We start from the raw sequence: 13,637 nt of genomic DNA, 5'->3' as shown, positions 1-13,637 counted from the left end.
TGGTTCCACCTCTCCTAGATCCCATTTAAGGGCTGTCTGCCACTAAGGAAGGATCTTTCTGGAGATCACTCCTTTGTGGAGTTTACTGTGAGCCTTCAACATCGGTGAGCGTTTCCATTTGTTATAGATTACCTTTCCATCACAATAACCTTTGTTTAGTTAATGAATATACACCAGCTTTTCTTTTTCAGATGTTTTTTAACTATTACTAGCAGTTTGCTTCTGAGTGCTTTGCACAGAAACCTGTAAAAAAATCTTCTATCTTCTTGTTAACGACAGTTTTATATATATATATATAAACATATATATATATATAGGTAGCCTGTTTTTAAAAAAAGAAAAGAAGTGTGGGGGGGGAGGGGAGAAGAGAACAAACAAAGTATTACTTCTGGAGCTATCTACTTTTATAACCAGAAACTTTGCAAAATTCTCAAAGAAACTAAGTCTATTTCCAAAGTGCGTGATTAGTCAGTTGACACTGAGCTCCATCACCATTAAGCTCTTGTACTATTACTCCCAGATGCCCCTTTTACTACTGACTTTTCACTTGCTCCAGTTTCTGCCTTCACTTGTTCTGCATGAAGGCTGAAATAAAATCAGCAGTACTCTGTGCAAACCTGTCATTCTAAGGCTATACCACTGGTTCTTCTCAGCACATGTTCCACATTGTTTTATACGATTGACCAAATATACTAAGAATTTACATCTTTTCTCATGAAGTTTGAGTATTGCTGGTTATCCCTGTACTTTACTTTAAATCCATGTTTGTTTTTCTTCCCGTGCTTCTACTTGGTGTCCTACAGTAGGCAATACTGTAGGATATTATGCACTCACAGCATTAGCTTTTTGGAAGATTTCATCTCCAGCAGTGAAAAAAATGTCCAGTTGAAAAAAGTACTTACACCCAGAGCTACCTCTGGGTCAGAATGTCAAGCCGCTTTAGGAAAAAAGTGGCCACGAGCATGGAGGCATCATGAGTTCCTGAAAACTTTACTTATAGCACCAAGCCAAAGAAATGCTAAATGAAAGGGATATATCATTGTCATTTAAAAATAATTAGTCGTGTGCCTCTGCTTTATGTGAAACAGTGTCTGGCTTGTGGACAAGAAGTTTTTTTATGGTGTTCTTCAGCAGTTTAACAATTCAGCTACATTCCCCTGAGGGTTTTTAAAATGTTGATTCTTTTGCTCTCTCTCTCTCTCATGTTTGTGCTTGGTGTTCTGCTGCTTTGCTGCATAAATTCAGGTGAAGACTTGGAAAGAAATGATGGATCTACAGCAAAACCCTACTTCATGTCAGCTAGCCTTCACCGAATTCTAGGGAAGAAGGAGCTAAGTCCTAAGAAGGCAATAGGATAACATGCAATAAACCTCAGCATCAAAACAGTGTTACTTTTAAGCAAAATGTGTATAAATTAGGCACAAGTAAATACTGTAAATGATGTTTCTGGTTAATGGGTGATTCTTTTTTCCTCTTACTTACATCTTTAAGGAATCATCAACACTGATAATGTTTTATTAATTTAAAAGCTTAAGCTAACAGCTGTGAAACAAGGCCACATTTTAGTCTATAGAGTGCCTATGGAAAGAAAAATGTAAATTTGAAGCTTTTGTAAGTCTATAATAATGTTTTAATAACTTTTTTTAACACAGGTTGCTGCCTTAAGCGACAGCAGTTTTGATAACATTTCTTTTTATAAGTGTATATATTTGTAAAAGATATTCAGGCAATTTTTTGAAAGCACTACATGTACTCTAACTAGCCATAAAAAAAAAAAGATAGTTTGGGAGTCTCTAGTTAACGGGAGATGCTACTAAATTTGTAAATATGGTGCTATGATTGTATTTTTTGTATATGCTGGTTGTCAGCTATTTAAACTGTGATTATACATGCATTAATGGTTCCCTACTCTAAAAATGTAATAACATTTTAATCATGTTAACAACTGTGTTCTAAGAAATGATGGTACCCTGCAGTCCTGAAGAAGATAATCTAAGAGGACTACACAGTCTTCTGTTGGTACTGCTTAAAGTGAAGTTTTCTTTGAGTTGTGCTTAAAAGATTATATAATTGAGACAGGATCCTATGGTGCTTGAAAAAGTGATTTGTGGTTCACGCAAATGAAGTTTTGTTTGGTCCAAGGTGGCAAAGATATCATTTTCCAGCTGATGTGTAAGAGACAGATGCTTGCGTTAATGTTGCACCCTTAATGAGTCTTTGTATTCTACATTATGAGAAAGTTGAGCTGCACTGAAAGGGAAAACAAAATGCAGTATTGGAGGAAAGTCTTGGCTGTATACGTACACAAGGATCTCCATTGTGTCTTCCTAGTTCAGAAGGGCTTCTGAGTAGTTACTGCAGTGGTAGTGTGGGTTCTGAGAGCCAATGAGTGCACTTTATACAGGTCTCTGGTCACTCAGTGGCTTATACAGTAAGATAGGAAGATATTGAACTTGAGTCTCCTCATGATGCAGCATTAATTAGCTACTGAAAGAAGCTCCAAAAGATTTGGTGTCCTCTTTGATTATTAAGATTATTGGTTGCTAGAAAATACATTGAGAAAAAACATATTAACATTCTGTTCAGGTCTATGAACCTCCCTTTAGTAGAATTGTTGCTGGGGCTAGTTACAGCTTTGCTCATAAAAAATATCTTAGACTCTGTCTACAGAGTACATTTCAAGTTTATTACTTCCATGAGCTGAACTAAAAAGGTTTTAACGTTTTAGGACCCAGCTACACTGAGGCTGGATTCCACAGTACTAAATGAGGTATTCCATTACCCACTTTCAAGAGTTGGCATATGACATAGCTCTTCTAAATCCATGGCAGGAATTCAGCTGCTAGAAGTACTTTTCTAGCCCAAAGAGTCTCTTGCTATCACAGAGAGAAAGGCAAATTCTTTTCCAAATGATCTGAATTCATTTTTCTGGGGAAAATTTACTGACAATATATGTTTGAAAGTGGTTTTTGCTCTGACTTATGGCTTCAGATTGTGATAATTTGAATCACAACAAAGATAGAAAAATTATCCTTTATGCAATAGGTCTGGGGTGAATGCACGAGTGTTATCACCTACCTGCTTGAAGTCATGGCCGTGATAGGATCATATAGTCCTGTGAATGGTGGTACAAGTTGCAGGATGCTGGTATGAGTTCTCTGATCCAGCAGACACTGTAGCTCTTCCCCCTGAAATATAAATTAGTGGTTCACTTTTGGACTTAAATAACATAAAATAAAGGCATACAGTTTGCAGCTGAACTAGTGACTGAGGGCACCTTTGGTTTTTGAGCACCTCACTTGAGACATTATTAACTTGACTTTCAGAAAGGGCTGAGAAACATAGCTTCTGAAAACTGACTTATGGTTTTTGTCTTCATCATCTTTCCTTTATCATATGAGTGGCAGTGAATATTGAAACCCCTATAACTCTGATGTCATCTGAGAATTCAGCCAATAACATTATGGGCATATGTCACTCTTCTTAGAAATCCCATTTGTCTGTGGTTGCGGTCACTGCTCTACTTATTATTATCTCTTAACTACCACATAATTAGTTTGCAGCTAAGGAAACTGCATTAGGTAATCTGTATTTCACTACTGGACCCCATTGTCTTTCTGGGACCTCAGCTGAAAAAGCTCATTTCTGAATACAATGTGCTTTTTTTTTTATCATATGAATGTAACCATAGAGATTATTAGTAATAAAGTGTAACAGAGTAGTATACAGTTATTTGATTAGATTACTTTTGTAACGAACCTATGCATTTACTAAAGGAATTTCTAAAAGTAAAAGTTTTAAATTGCATTATTATTTATATACAGTAAATATATATAAATGTGTATAAATCGCTCCACTTGCTATTTTGTGAATATAAATTATTTAGAATGTAACTCATCATCATTTCTGAGAAGAAAACTTAAAAGCCATTTTCTTTATGATATAACTAAGAGAACTGTGAAAATAAAAGCAATACCGTATGAATTTTATAATCAATAAATGGAATAAATAAGTAATAATGATTTAATAGTAAAATTGGCTTAAAAATTAACTACTATTAATGATAAAAGTAGAAATTATGGCAAGTATTTACTTGAAAAAAATTCACTTAAAACTTACAAGACTGATTATAATGGCCCCTGATTATTACTGTGTACCTGTGTCCAAAGATTCACACCACAGGTACTAGTGGCAACATCTGTGGATTTGGACATCTCCCTTGTTGCTTAATTTAGTATAAAATTTAAAATTCTGCTCTCTGCTTTAGAGTGGGAAGTGTGGTTAATATAACACAGTGAAAGGTTGTTTTCTTTGATCCTAAGCCAGCAGGTCTTGGTGATAGAATTTCCACTCTTTCCATGAGGCACAGGGCATCCCTGCGTAGTACCAGGCGCTGTGGTGGATCTGCTTATGGTCAGTAAAGGACTAACTGGTAGGACCTGGAAGCCCAGAAGCTTGTCGTAGTGCTGTTGTGCATAAGGGACTCAGCAGGTGGTAGTGGGATTTCTGCCATCCTACCCAGCCCCAGGCTGTGCGTTTCTCTGGCTAGAGGAAGAACTGGAGAGATGGGATGGCTATGAAGAAAAACCCATTTATTTCCATAAAACTTATTTGGAACTTCTTGAACAAGCAGAATGTAGAAACTAAGAGATACTAGAAATTAGTCAGTATTGTAGCCGTGCAATACATTTGCTTTAGTTCTGGTTTAATTCATTGTGTCTCCCTGTGATATACTAATGGGTGGCTTTTATTTGCATGTCTTATACCAAAGTTTTAATGTCAAGCCTTCAGATTTTGTAAAGAAAACAAACAAAAAATGAACCTCCTCCCTCCAACTCCTTCTCCCTCCCCCCCCCCTCCAAAAAAAAAAAAGAATGAGATTATTTTCCATAATGAGGTTTTTTTTCCAAGCAGTATCCAGCAGTTGGTTGTTGTGGATCGGGTGCTATGAGGATGCTGAGTAGTCCTTCAAACATCAGTGTTTAAATGAAAAATGAAGTATTTTACTATTGCACATTCTGCAGTGGGCTGGTAGGATGATCTGGCAGCCACAGCGTCACGCTTATCCTGGGAGAGGTCACTAAGTGTTCTAAAAGTGGTTGTCATAGAAGTGACTGTAGGAGACTGTCCTCTATGGTGTGGAATGTCCCTTTGACCCATCACTTGTTGCTCAGCCTGGACGTCTGCGTCCTCTGACAAAGTGCCTTACCTGGCTGTTGTTTTACCTGGCTTCTATCTTGAAGTTTATTCGCATCACATAAATGACACAACAGAAAAGACTAGCTGGGAGAAACAGTGCTCTCTTTATTGGAAATTAACTGGTATGGAGTTTAATTTTAGAAAAGAAATGTTAGATTTATTTAAATTGCATAATGCAACATGCACCATTTTTCTGTTGCTGTTGTCAGATCATGAAAGAATGGTTTGCTGTTTGGCCCAGGAGAAAACACGTGACAATTGTGCTGTTGCAAATAACTAAATAAAACCCCTGTAAGAGCATTCAGTTCTTTATCACTTTTGATTTCTGGGATCGTGGACTTCCAAGTGTGGCCAATTCTGCCCTTGGTGGCAGTGTCCCTGTGCACTGTACCTGTGGCTGCAGGGAGAATTGGGCCACCGCTGCTTAGAATAAAAACAGCTGGGAAATGCATCTGGCACTACTGCAGTGTGTGTGTGTGTGTGTGTGTTGATCACGAGCATAAAGCTCATCCTCCGTTTTAAGACTGATAGTTTGCTATTCTGGAAGTGTTTTATAAACGATTCTAAATTTTTTATCTTTTGATACAGGTGATGATTTTTGAGGTAATAAGTAATTTGTACCGCACTGTAATCAAATGGGAAATATAACTGTTTCATCGTGTTTAATTAATATTAGTAGTACTAATATTTCAGTTGTCTGTTACGTTACACAAAGTCCACAGGCATTTGTCCCACATAACGAGGTGTAACACCACAAAAAAGCTCTCCGAGGATTAAGAAGTGGAAATTACTGTCTGTTTCAATAATTAATGTGATTGTTAAAGGTATATTATTATTGTGCCAAAACCAAATTAACGCGAGCACGTGGCAGTTTGAGCTCTAAAACCTGTTCGCTTCTGCTATGCAGAAATAGGAACGTATTGTTTAAATACTTTTGGTAACCGAAGTGTTTAATATTTAATTTTGTTGTCGCTCACTGTTTTACAGCTCTTGGGGATTGTTCTAATAAAGATTTAGATACAAAGCGGAGTGCGTGTGTTCGTGCCCCGCGCTGCGCACAGCGCTGCTCCGGGGGGGCGCGGGGCGCTCAGCGCGAGCCGGGCTCGGGGCGGTGGGACACGGGAATGGAGCCGCGTGTCCTGAGGGGGCCGCGTGCTGCTGGTGGTGCTGAAGTTCAGCGTTTGCATTTCGTGAGATAAAAGGTGGGATTTGGTTGGACCTGTTCAAAATCTCATTTCACCAGACGAGTTTAAAGCAGCCGAAGTCATACCCTGTAATTTGGTCTTAACGGGCGTGCCAAAAGTTGTGCTTTTCTCCCGTCCTTGTGTGAGCCCTCGGCTCGTGCCGGAGGAGCTGCTGGAGGCGCTGCAGCTGCACGCACACAGTCCCGGTTTCTGTGTAGGCCCTGTGTGAGAGTGGAGGAAGAGGAGCAGTGCTGCTGCCTGCAGTGCGGTTTGTCCGGGCTGACAGGAGAAATTAAAACAATTTCTTTGAGACAGTGCTAAAGTGCTTCAGAGCTGAGGATGGATTTCAGCAGAGGCGGCTCAGCAGCTCTGGAGCTGTGCTGTGCAGGCAGGACAAAGGCAGAATTCAAGCGAGGTGTTGACAGCCGCAGTATGGCTGCTATGCAGTGCCGTGCATTTGAGAGGACATTCTGCTCTTGAAGTCTCAGTGCAATGAAACCACACAGTAGAATGTGTTAGTTAACAAAACAGACACGATGCTTACAACTGAGCAAGTGCAGCTGTCTGTCTTGGACGTGGTGACTGGACAGCAAATGGATGCATGCAGATTCATGGGGTATATAGGAAGCTTTCGTCTCAGAGTTGCAACGTATGTCATTTAAAGCTATTTTTTAAGCACATTAGAGCTTGCATTAAGTGATAATTGCTTGGAGAAGTAACTGCTGTCAGTTCTGATGGGGCTGTCAGTGGGTTTGTGCTGCACCGTCCTCTTGCCGGTCAGAGACTGTGGTGGGTGAGCAGTGGTGCTGGTGTGGCACAGCCTGCAGCAGTTCCGCTCTGCTCTGCTCTGCAGTTCTCAGAGGGAAAGAGGAAAATCAAAGTGGTCACAAGACAAATGCTTACAGAGAAGAGAGTGAATCTGCCCCATGGGTTTGGATGTGGTCAAGTTCAGTTCCAGTTATATTCTAGAAGATGAGCTCTGAAAGTCAGCCTTGAAAGGACACTGGCTTTTCCTGACCCTGGTTTAGCAGCTGAGCCAACATGAGCAGAGAATTGCACCCTGCAGAAAAGGACGACCTTCCTGCTGCTGAGAAGAGGTAAGGACATTTTGCTTTACAGTAAGTCTTTGGGAAAACATGCTTATATCTTGTTGATATTTTATCAGATGCAAAGTAGTATGTTAAAGCTACACTACCATAATGTGAGTCCAGGTGGTGATGTATAGCCCTGCAAAGCCTATCAGTGTACTCAGCTGCCAGACAATGCACTTGTGATATACACATTATTATAAGGGGATGTTGGAAAAGGGAGGACTTTTACTATGTGCCTCATGTACATAGTTGCTTTAATGAAATTTGCTTTAACTACATCAGTATCTCCTTTTAACATACATCATCTGTTGGAACTATATATATATATATATGTATTCCTTCAGAAAACGACAGGCTTACTAACAAAATTGTCTTTTGCCTCCTTTTTAAAATGGGTTTTCAGACTGACGTGTTTTATATCTCACAGGCTTTCTTTCTTTTCATTTGTATTACCTTTAAATCTACCAATGGCTGCAGGCCATAGAAACTTTAACCTACATCCGTATGAGTTCAAAATGCAGCCTAGTTTTCTGGAGTGTACCAGGATTTGAATCACTGCTCTTTTCCAGGGATCCTTTTTCTTTTGCAAAGTTTATGGTTATTCTTTCCAGCTGCTGCCTCATACTACGTAGGCTTGGGTTGCCAACCAGTAACCCAGGTTACAAATGGATGAGAAGTGTGGCTTCTTGGTTTCAGGCAGTAATGTTGTTCTGTTGGGAAGTGCAGAGCTTTGCTTGGGGCAGTCCTGCCATGGCTGCTGCACAGGGAAATGGGAGGAGAAGGCTCGTGGCTGCCCTCGGTGCTGTGGGCGTGTGCACCCTGACTGTGCTGCGCTCTGATGAGGCAGCCAGGAGGAGTGGCTCAAACTGACTGAAATTTCTGCTGAGGAAGGAAACGATGCCAAAAAATGGACTTGCTGTAGCAAAACAGACTCTGGCCATAAACACGGGATTGAAATGCTTCTGCCCTTTGTGTTGGCCGGTATTTGATGTGTACCATCTGTGATGTCTTTGCAGTTTGACTTTGCAGATGAACGTTGCGCTTAAAGTATTTTCTTGTAAGACCTGGCATGCTGCTGAAAGTCCACACAGCTGCGGATGGCTCGAAAAGGAAGGGACTGTTTTATACAGTGCTTCATAATGTAGTTTCTGGTTGCCATCATTTTCAACACATCTGACCAACGTAATTTCCTGTGTTGAATCAACTTTCATTTCATCAAGTTCCAAATTCTCGTTTTTCTTGCTTTGGCTGTGCTGTGTGGGTGATCTATTTTAATTCTGCAGTCTTAAAGAGCCCAGGTTTGCTGTCTGGAAAATAAACCAAGTCGTCTCAGGAGGAAGTTGTGCATTTAATATGCTTCAAGTGATACTTAGAAAAAATATATATTGTAGTTGTTTTTTGTTTCACTTCTTTCCTTTAGACTTCACAGGCCTCATAGTTCATATGCTGCATTTAAGCTCACAAATCCTCTGTTTTGTGAGAATACTAACAATGGTCCAAAGCAGTTAAACAGCTTGTGAAGTAATTCTCAACTGCATAGGTCACAGGAGCTTAGAAAAGCAGATGTTTGTGAGTTTAATGTTACTGGTTTGTGGCACCCAGAGGTGGCGGTGCTTTCTGAACTAATGGCAAGAAACCAGTAACTGCACGTTTGTGTGTATCACATGGAGTAGGTCTTAGTATTGCAGTTCTCTGCCAAGAAGGCTCCGCAGCTTCCTACAGAAGACTGATTGAAGATCAAAGTGTATGCTGGAAGGTGATATTTCTACAGATTTGATTATAAATATCATACTTTTTTTTTTTTTTTTTTTAACTTAAAATCGCATTTTGGGAGAAATGAATGAACTTTCCACTAAAATGAAAAGAAATTAGCCCCATAAAGTAAAGTCATATTATAAACCTCATGGAGTTTGTTGTTCAGTGGGAACAAAACCAATTGTGTGGAGCAGCTTTGTGCTGGAGTTGTGCATATTCTTGATGTGCAAAAAGCTCGGTCTGCTCCTCATGTCTCCATCTAAATGTATCCCAGTTTTTGCATTTGTGACAGTTGGAAAGATCTGCATGATGAAATGGCAAAAGAGACAGACAGGAAAAGAATCCTCATCTGCCTCCGAAGATCTCAGCTCACAGAGTAAAACTCCACAAAAGAGGGATCTTTTTTTGTGGGGTGGGATCTGTCTCTGAGTTCCTCAGGTGGCCTATTGGCCTATACAGAACCTACTCTGAAGCAATTCTCTTGCAAGATGATATGATTTAATCCTAGTTTTAAGACGGAACTGCACATCTACTTTTGTCCTACCCTGTTTTTTCATACTGTCTTTGCTGCAGTTTCAGTGTATGTGAACATATGTGCTGGAGTAGGTGAGACTCACCAGCAGGAGTTGAGAGGGACAGAAATTCTCCAGACAGGGATGGCCTGCAGCTCTGTGGGCTCATGTTTGGAATTTAACAGCATTTAACATACGAGTTCAATGTCTGTATGGTCCACTAAGGAGATACGCATTTCCAGTGTCTTTGAGGCCTTGTCTGATACTCCTTTAGCATCAGATAACCTGTGTTTCCAAACAGTTTATTTAAATAAGATGTTACTTTTGTGATCACATGAAGTTAAAGTACTCAGCAGTGCAGTGGGTACTTGCAACAGTAGCTTGCTCTCTGATATTCTACTCAAGAACACATGAAAGAGTTAACAGATAAGTATGTTTTGAGTAACTGTTAGTTGTTTTTTACGATCAAAAGCAAGATCTCTGGAATCTTTCTGTCTAAGTGGTTTATGGGTAGCCTGGATCTGCTACACTTTGTCCTGAGACCACTGTGCTAGATTGTGACCTGTACAAATCATTAGTTCTTATTGTTGGGAGACACTTTCTGTCTATAGCTCAGGGAGTGAGAGGAAGAAAGCCAGGAAATTCAACAATGCGATTTAATTCCAGTTTAATTATTTTATTGGAGAATTTTAAAATATTAATGAGATTGACAATAACAAGAATACAAATGATTGTCAAAGCAGCCTAAATTCCTTTTAGCAAGGGTAGAAGCTGTGTGGGTGTTCAAGATGCTGTACATGTCACTTTCTGACAAAAGCAAGATATGGAAATAACCCAGGATAGAGAAGTTGAAAAGTAAGTACTTGCAAGCAGTTCAGATGATTCTTTCTCCTATTTAAAACAAACAACAACAACAATAACAACAACAACAAAACATAGAATTGAGCTCTAGTCAGTATTTTAGTTCATTACCTGGATGACAATATAAAGAGAGGCTCACTGAATTTTCTAACAACAGAGAACAGAAAGCACTGGGGAGTTCACAACTGGGATTCAGAATTAATGATAACTTTGGCAAGAAGTGAAAAAAAAACAAAGTGAAATTCAGTGTATTAAAATATAATCTGCTTACCTAGGCTGCAGTCATCAATGGAAGCAAGATAGTAGTTAAAAATGAAATGTGAAATGTGGTGGTGTTAGAAGAACAGCAGTCATCCCAGCAGACATGGTCATGAGCAGCTTACGTGCTCTGCTCTTCCACCTTAGCATCATTAAGGGTTTTGCTAAAACTGAGTTTTGTGCATTGAGATGATGGACAAATTAAAAAGCACAGGAAGAATCAGACTCCTCACAAATACATGGTGTGGAAAAAAAAACCCATAACCTCAGTGAATCAGTTTTGTTTGGCAGAGAGAAGAAACGTTTTGTTTTGGTGTAGGTGTTTGTTTCTTCATTTGTGTTTTTGTGTGTTTGTTTTTTGTGGGGAGGGGAAGGAGGGAAGGAAGAGAGCATCAGATTTCCTGAGGATTCTGCAAAAATATCTATTGTTGGAGACAATAAGATGTATGTTTATTTTGTTTGTATTGTATTTGTTTATTTCATCCCTTGAGAACTTCTTAACACGAAGTATGTTTTGTGTAATTACAGCTCAATTTTCAATCTCTTCACTAATAGTTCCAATGCCACATGTACAAAGTGTCCTCGTAGGATAAAAAAAAAAAATAAATTAGAGGGACAAATGCAGTTCTCTACAGAATTACACAAAAAGTAGAACACTAAGCATAGACCTGTACTTATCTCTATGACTACTTTTAAGAGGCATGTTAAAACAAATTTGCTCCATAGATTAGTTTATTCCATACAACATTGCTTTTCAGATTTGAAAATTGAACTTATGTAGTCTAGAAGGCTTGGCATGCTGTTTTGTAGTCATGCTGTCGCACTAGTCACATTCTCTTCCTAGAATGAAATCCCTTGAATTTGCTGAGCACAACAATGCCTGTTATTGCTTCCTACTGTAAAAAAATATAACATTGGAGCCAGAGTCAGAAGAACTCGGCAGCGCATCAAAAACACCAAGTGCACACACAACAAGTAGAAAAAGATAAGCATTCAAGTCTACAAAGTCAGGCTACAGCAACAGCTTCAGTCTGAGAGCATTGGAATAAACCTCCTGGTCTTCCATATACTTGGTCAGCTCACACAGCCTGGCAACTGAAGGTAAGCACAAGTAGAGCAACTTTCACATGCTCCAAGACAGTGCTCACAGCCTGGATCCACAACTGGAACTTCCTATTTTCAACTCCACATTTGCAGACTTGCTTTATAAATAGCTGCTTGAGCATTTGCAGTTGCCAAAGATAATTTATTCCTGATTTTTTTTTTTATTTTTTATTTTTTTCCAATCAGGAAATAGTACCATCACTCATCATTTTCTTTATCCTTCCCTGTCTTTGGAAAGGGATAGAAGAGGGAGGATGTTTCATAAATACATCTGCCTTTCTTTCTCTCAAGGAACCTGAAGATACTCAGTCCTTCAAGTCAGAATAAGTGATTTTCTTTTTTTTTTTTTTTTTTAGAGGGACTTAATGCAAGTCAAATTGCACTTTGAAACAGGACAGTTGAGTAGTATTTTACATTATGAAAATATGTCTAAATTATCATCACTCATGGTGTTTAAAACTTCAGCAGTCAGATTCTCCTACCTGCATATCAGGTCTAACAAAACAACAATTGGTTTGTCTACTACTATGCATGCAATTTTGTATCATACAGCCACAGGGGGTATTTTAGGTACAGAAAAATGACGTATTTAATTCAGCATTCCACCCAGCATATTTCAGCATGATGCATGTTAAAATGAAAATGTAAAGTTTCACTCAGGTTCCACAACAGCTTGTGTCTAGCATTATTTGTGGCAGGGTGTATCAGCCTAGACAATGCAATGTGCTTCTGCTACTCACTTGCTTGGACAACTGAGTTTAATTTATGGAACATGAATAATTCAGAAGTTGCCATTGAAGTGGTGGCTTTAGGGACCATAATCTTTCTGTGGTGACAAACCAAACTGAAATGCTTTGACCAGAACAGATAAGAAATTTTGCACATTAGACACTGAATCCACTGGGAGAGAAAAAAAACACCCACAACTCACACACCTTCAAAAGTATGATTTTCTTCTAATGCAAGTAAAACTTAGGTGTGCAGATGGGATCTACCAGTCTTAAATCCTTGAAGGAAGCTTGTCTGTGAAGACAAAGATCAGATCAGTTGATAGCATGCATGAGCCTTTACCCACTAAATCAGTCCTCCATATTTTCTAATTCTGGCTTAACAGTTCTAATTCACCGTAACAGTTAAATGCAGCATATTCTTGAGCATCTGAATGTACTGCAGTTTCTGTTTGCATGCAGTGTGGTGCAGGTCAGTCAAAACGCGGAACTGAAATGCAGACTATTTAAATATTGCATTAGTCATCCTCCTGCTAAAACAATCAAATGGTAAAACTATTGGAAAAAACAGAAGAAAAAAAAAATCAGAAGCTGAAATAGTATACATACAAAATATGAAAGCAGATCTCCACTCACAGACTTAAATCACAGTTAAGTCCATCTTGTATATCCACTGTTTCCCTTGCTGTGCAAGTGTGCAGCCTCACTTTGAGGAAAACCACTATTTTGTGTGTATTTACTTTAAAGCAGGCACCTATTTCTGGTGTTTCAAGACCAATCTAAGCCCATTAGAAAGATTAAGATCAATTGAGGCGGATGAACACTCCTGAAAAAGCCTAGAGCAGTGCAGCATACCTGGGTATAAACTGGAGTTTTCTTTTGAAGCTGAAGACTTAAGCACTTCAAAAACGCTCCCAGTTCAACCAGACACAGCAACGCTTTTGC

The 13,637-nt window shown here is 39.1% G+C and overlaps 1 protein-coding gene across 5 annotated transcripts in view; it reads left to right on the top strand.

Moving 5' to 3' along the window:
• Window positions 1-6,223, top strand: part of SLC44A5 (solute carrier family 44 member 5) — an 86,943-nt gene extending 80,720 nt beyond the window's left edge. For 4 of the 5 annotated variants that reach the window (XM_085512469.1, XM_015870851.3, XM_085512467.1 and 1 more), the window contains exon 22: window positions 1,246-6,223. In XM_085512469.1, the coding sequence (XP_085368595.1) occupies window positions 1,246-1,358 (113 nt within the window). In that variant the 3' untranslated portion in view covers window positions 1,359-6,223. The remainder of the gene's footprint in view (window positions 1-1,245) is intronic. The other variant, XR_014933093.1, reaches the window with a different exon arrangement.
• Window positions 6,224-13,637: the final 7,414 nt, after the last annotated feature.

Source organism: Coturnix japonica, chromosome 11 (assembly GCF_054131305.1).
Source record: "Coturnix japonica strain WE chromosome 11, WE-NBRP24, whole genome shotgun sequence".
NCBI classification, from domain to species: Eukaryota; Metazoa; Chordata; class Aves; order Galliformes; family Phasianidae; genus Coturnix; species Coturnix japonica.
Note: the sequence above shows the minus strand (reverse complement) of the source record. Positions and strands in the feature narration are given on the sequence as shown.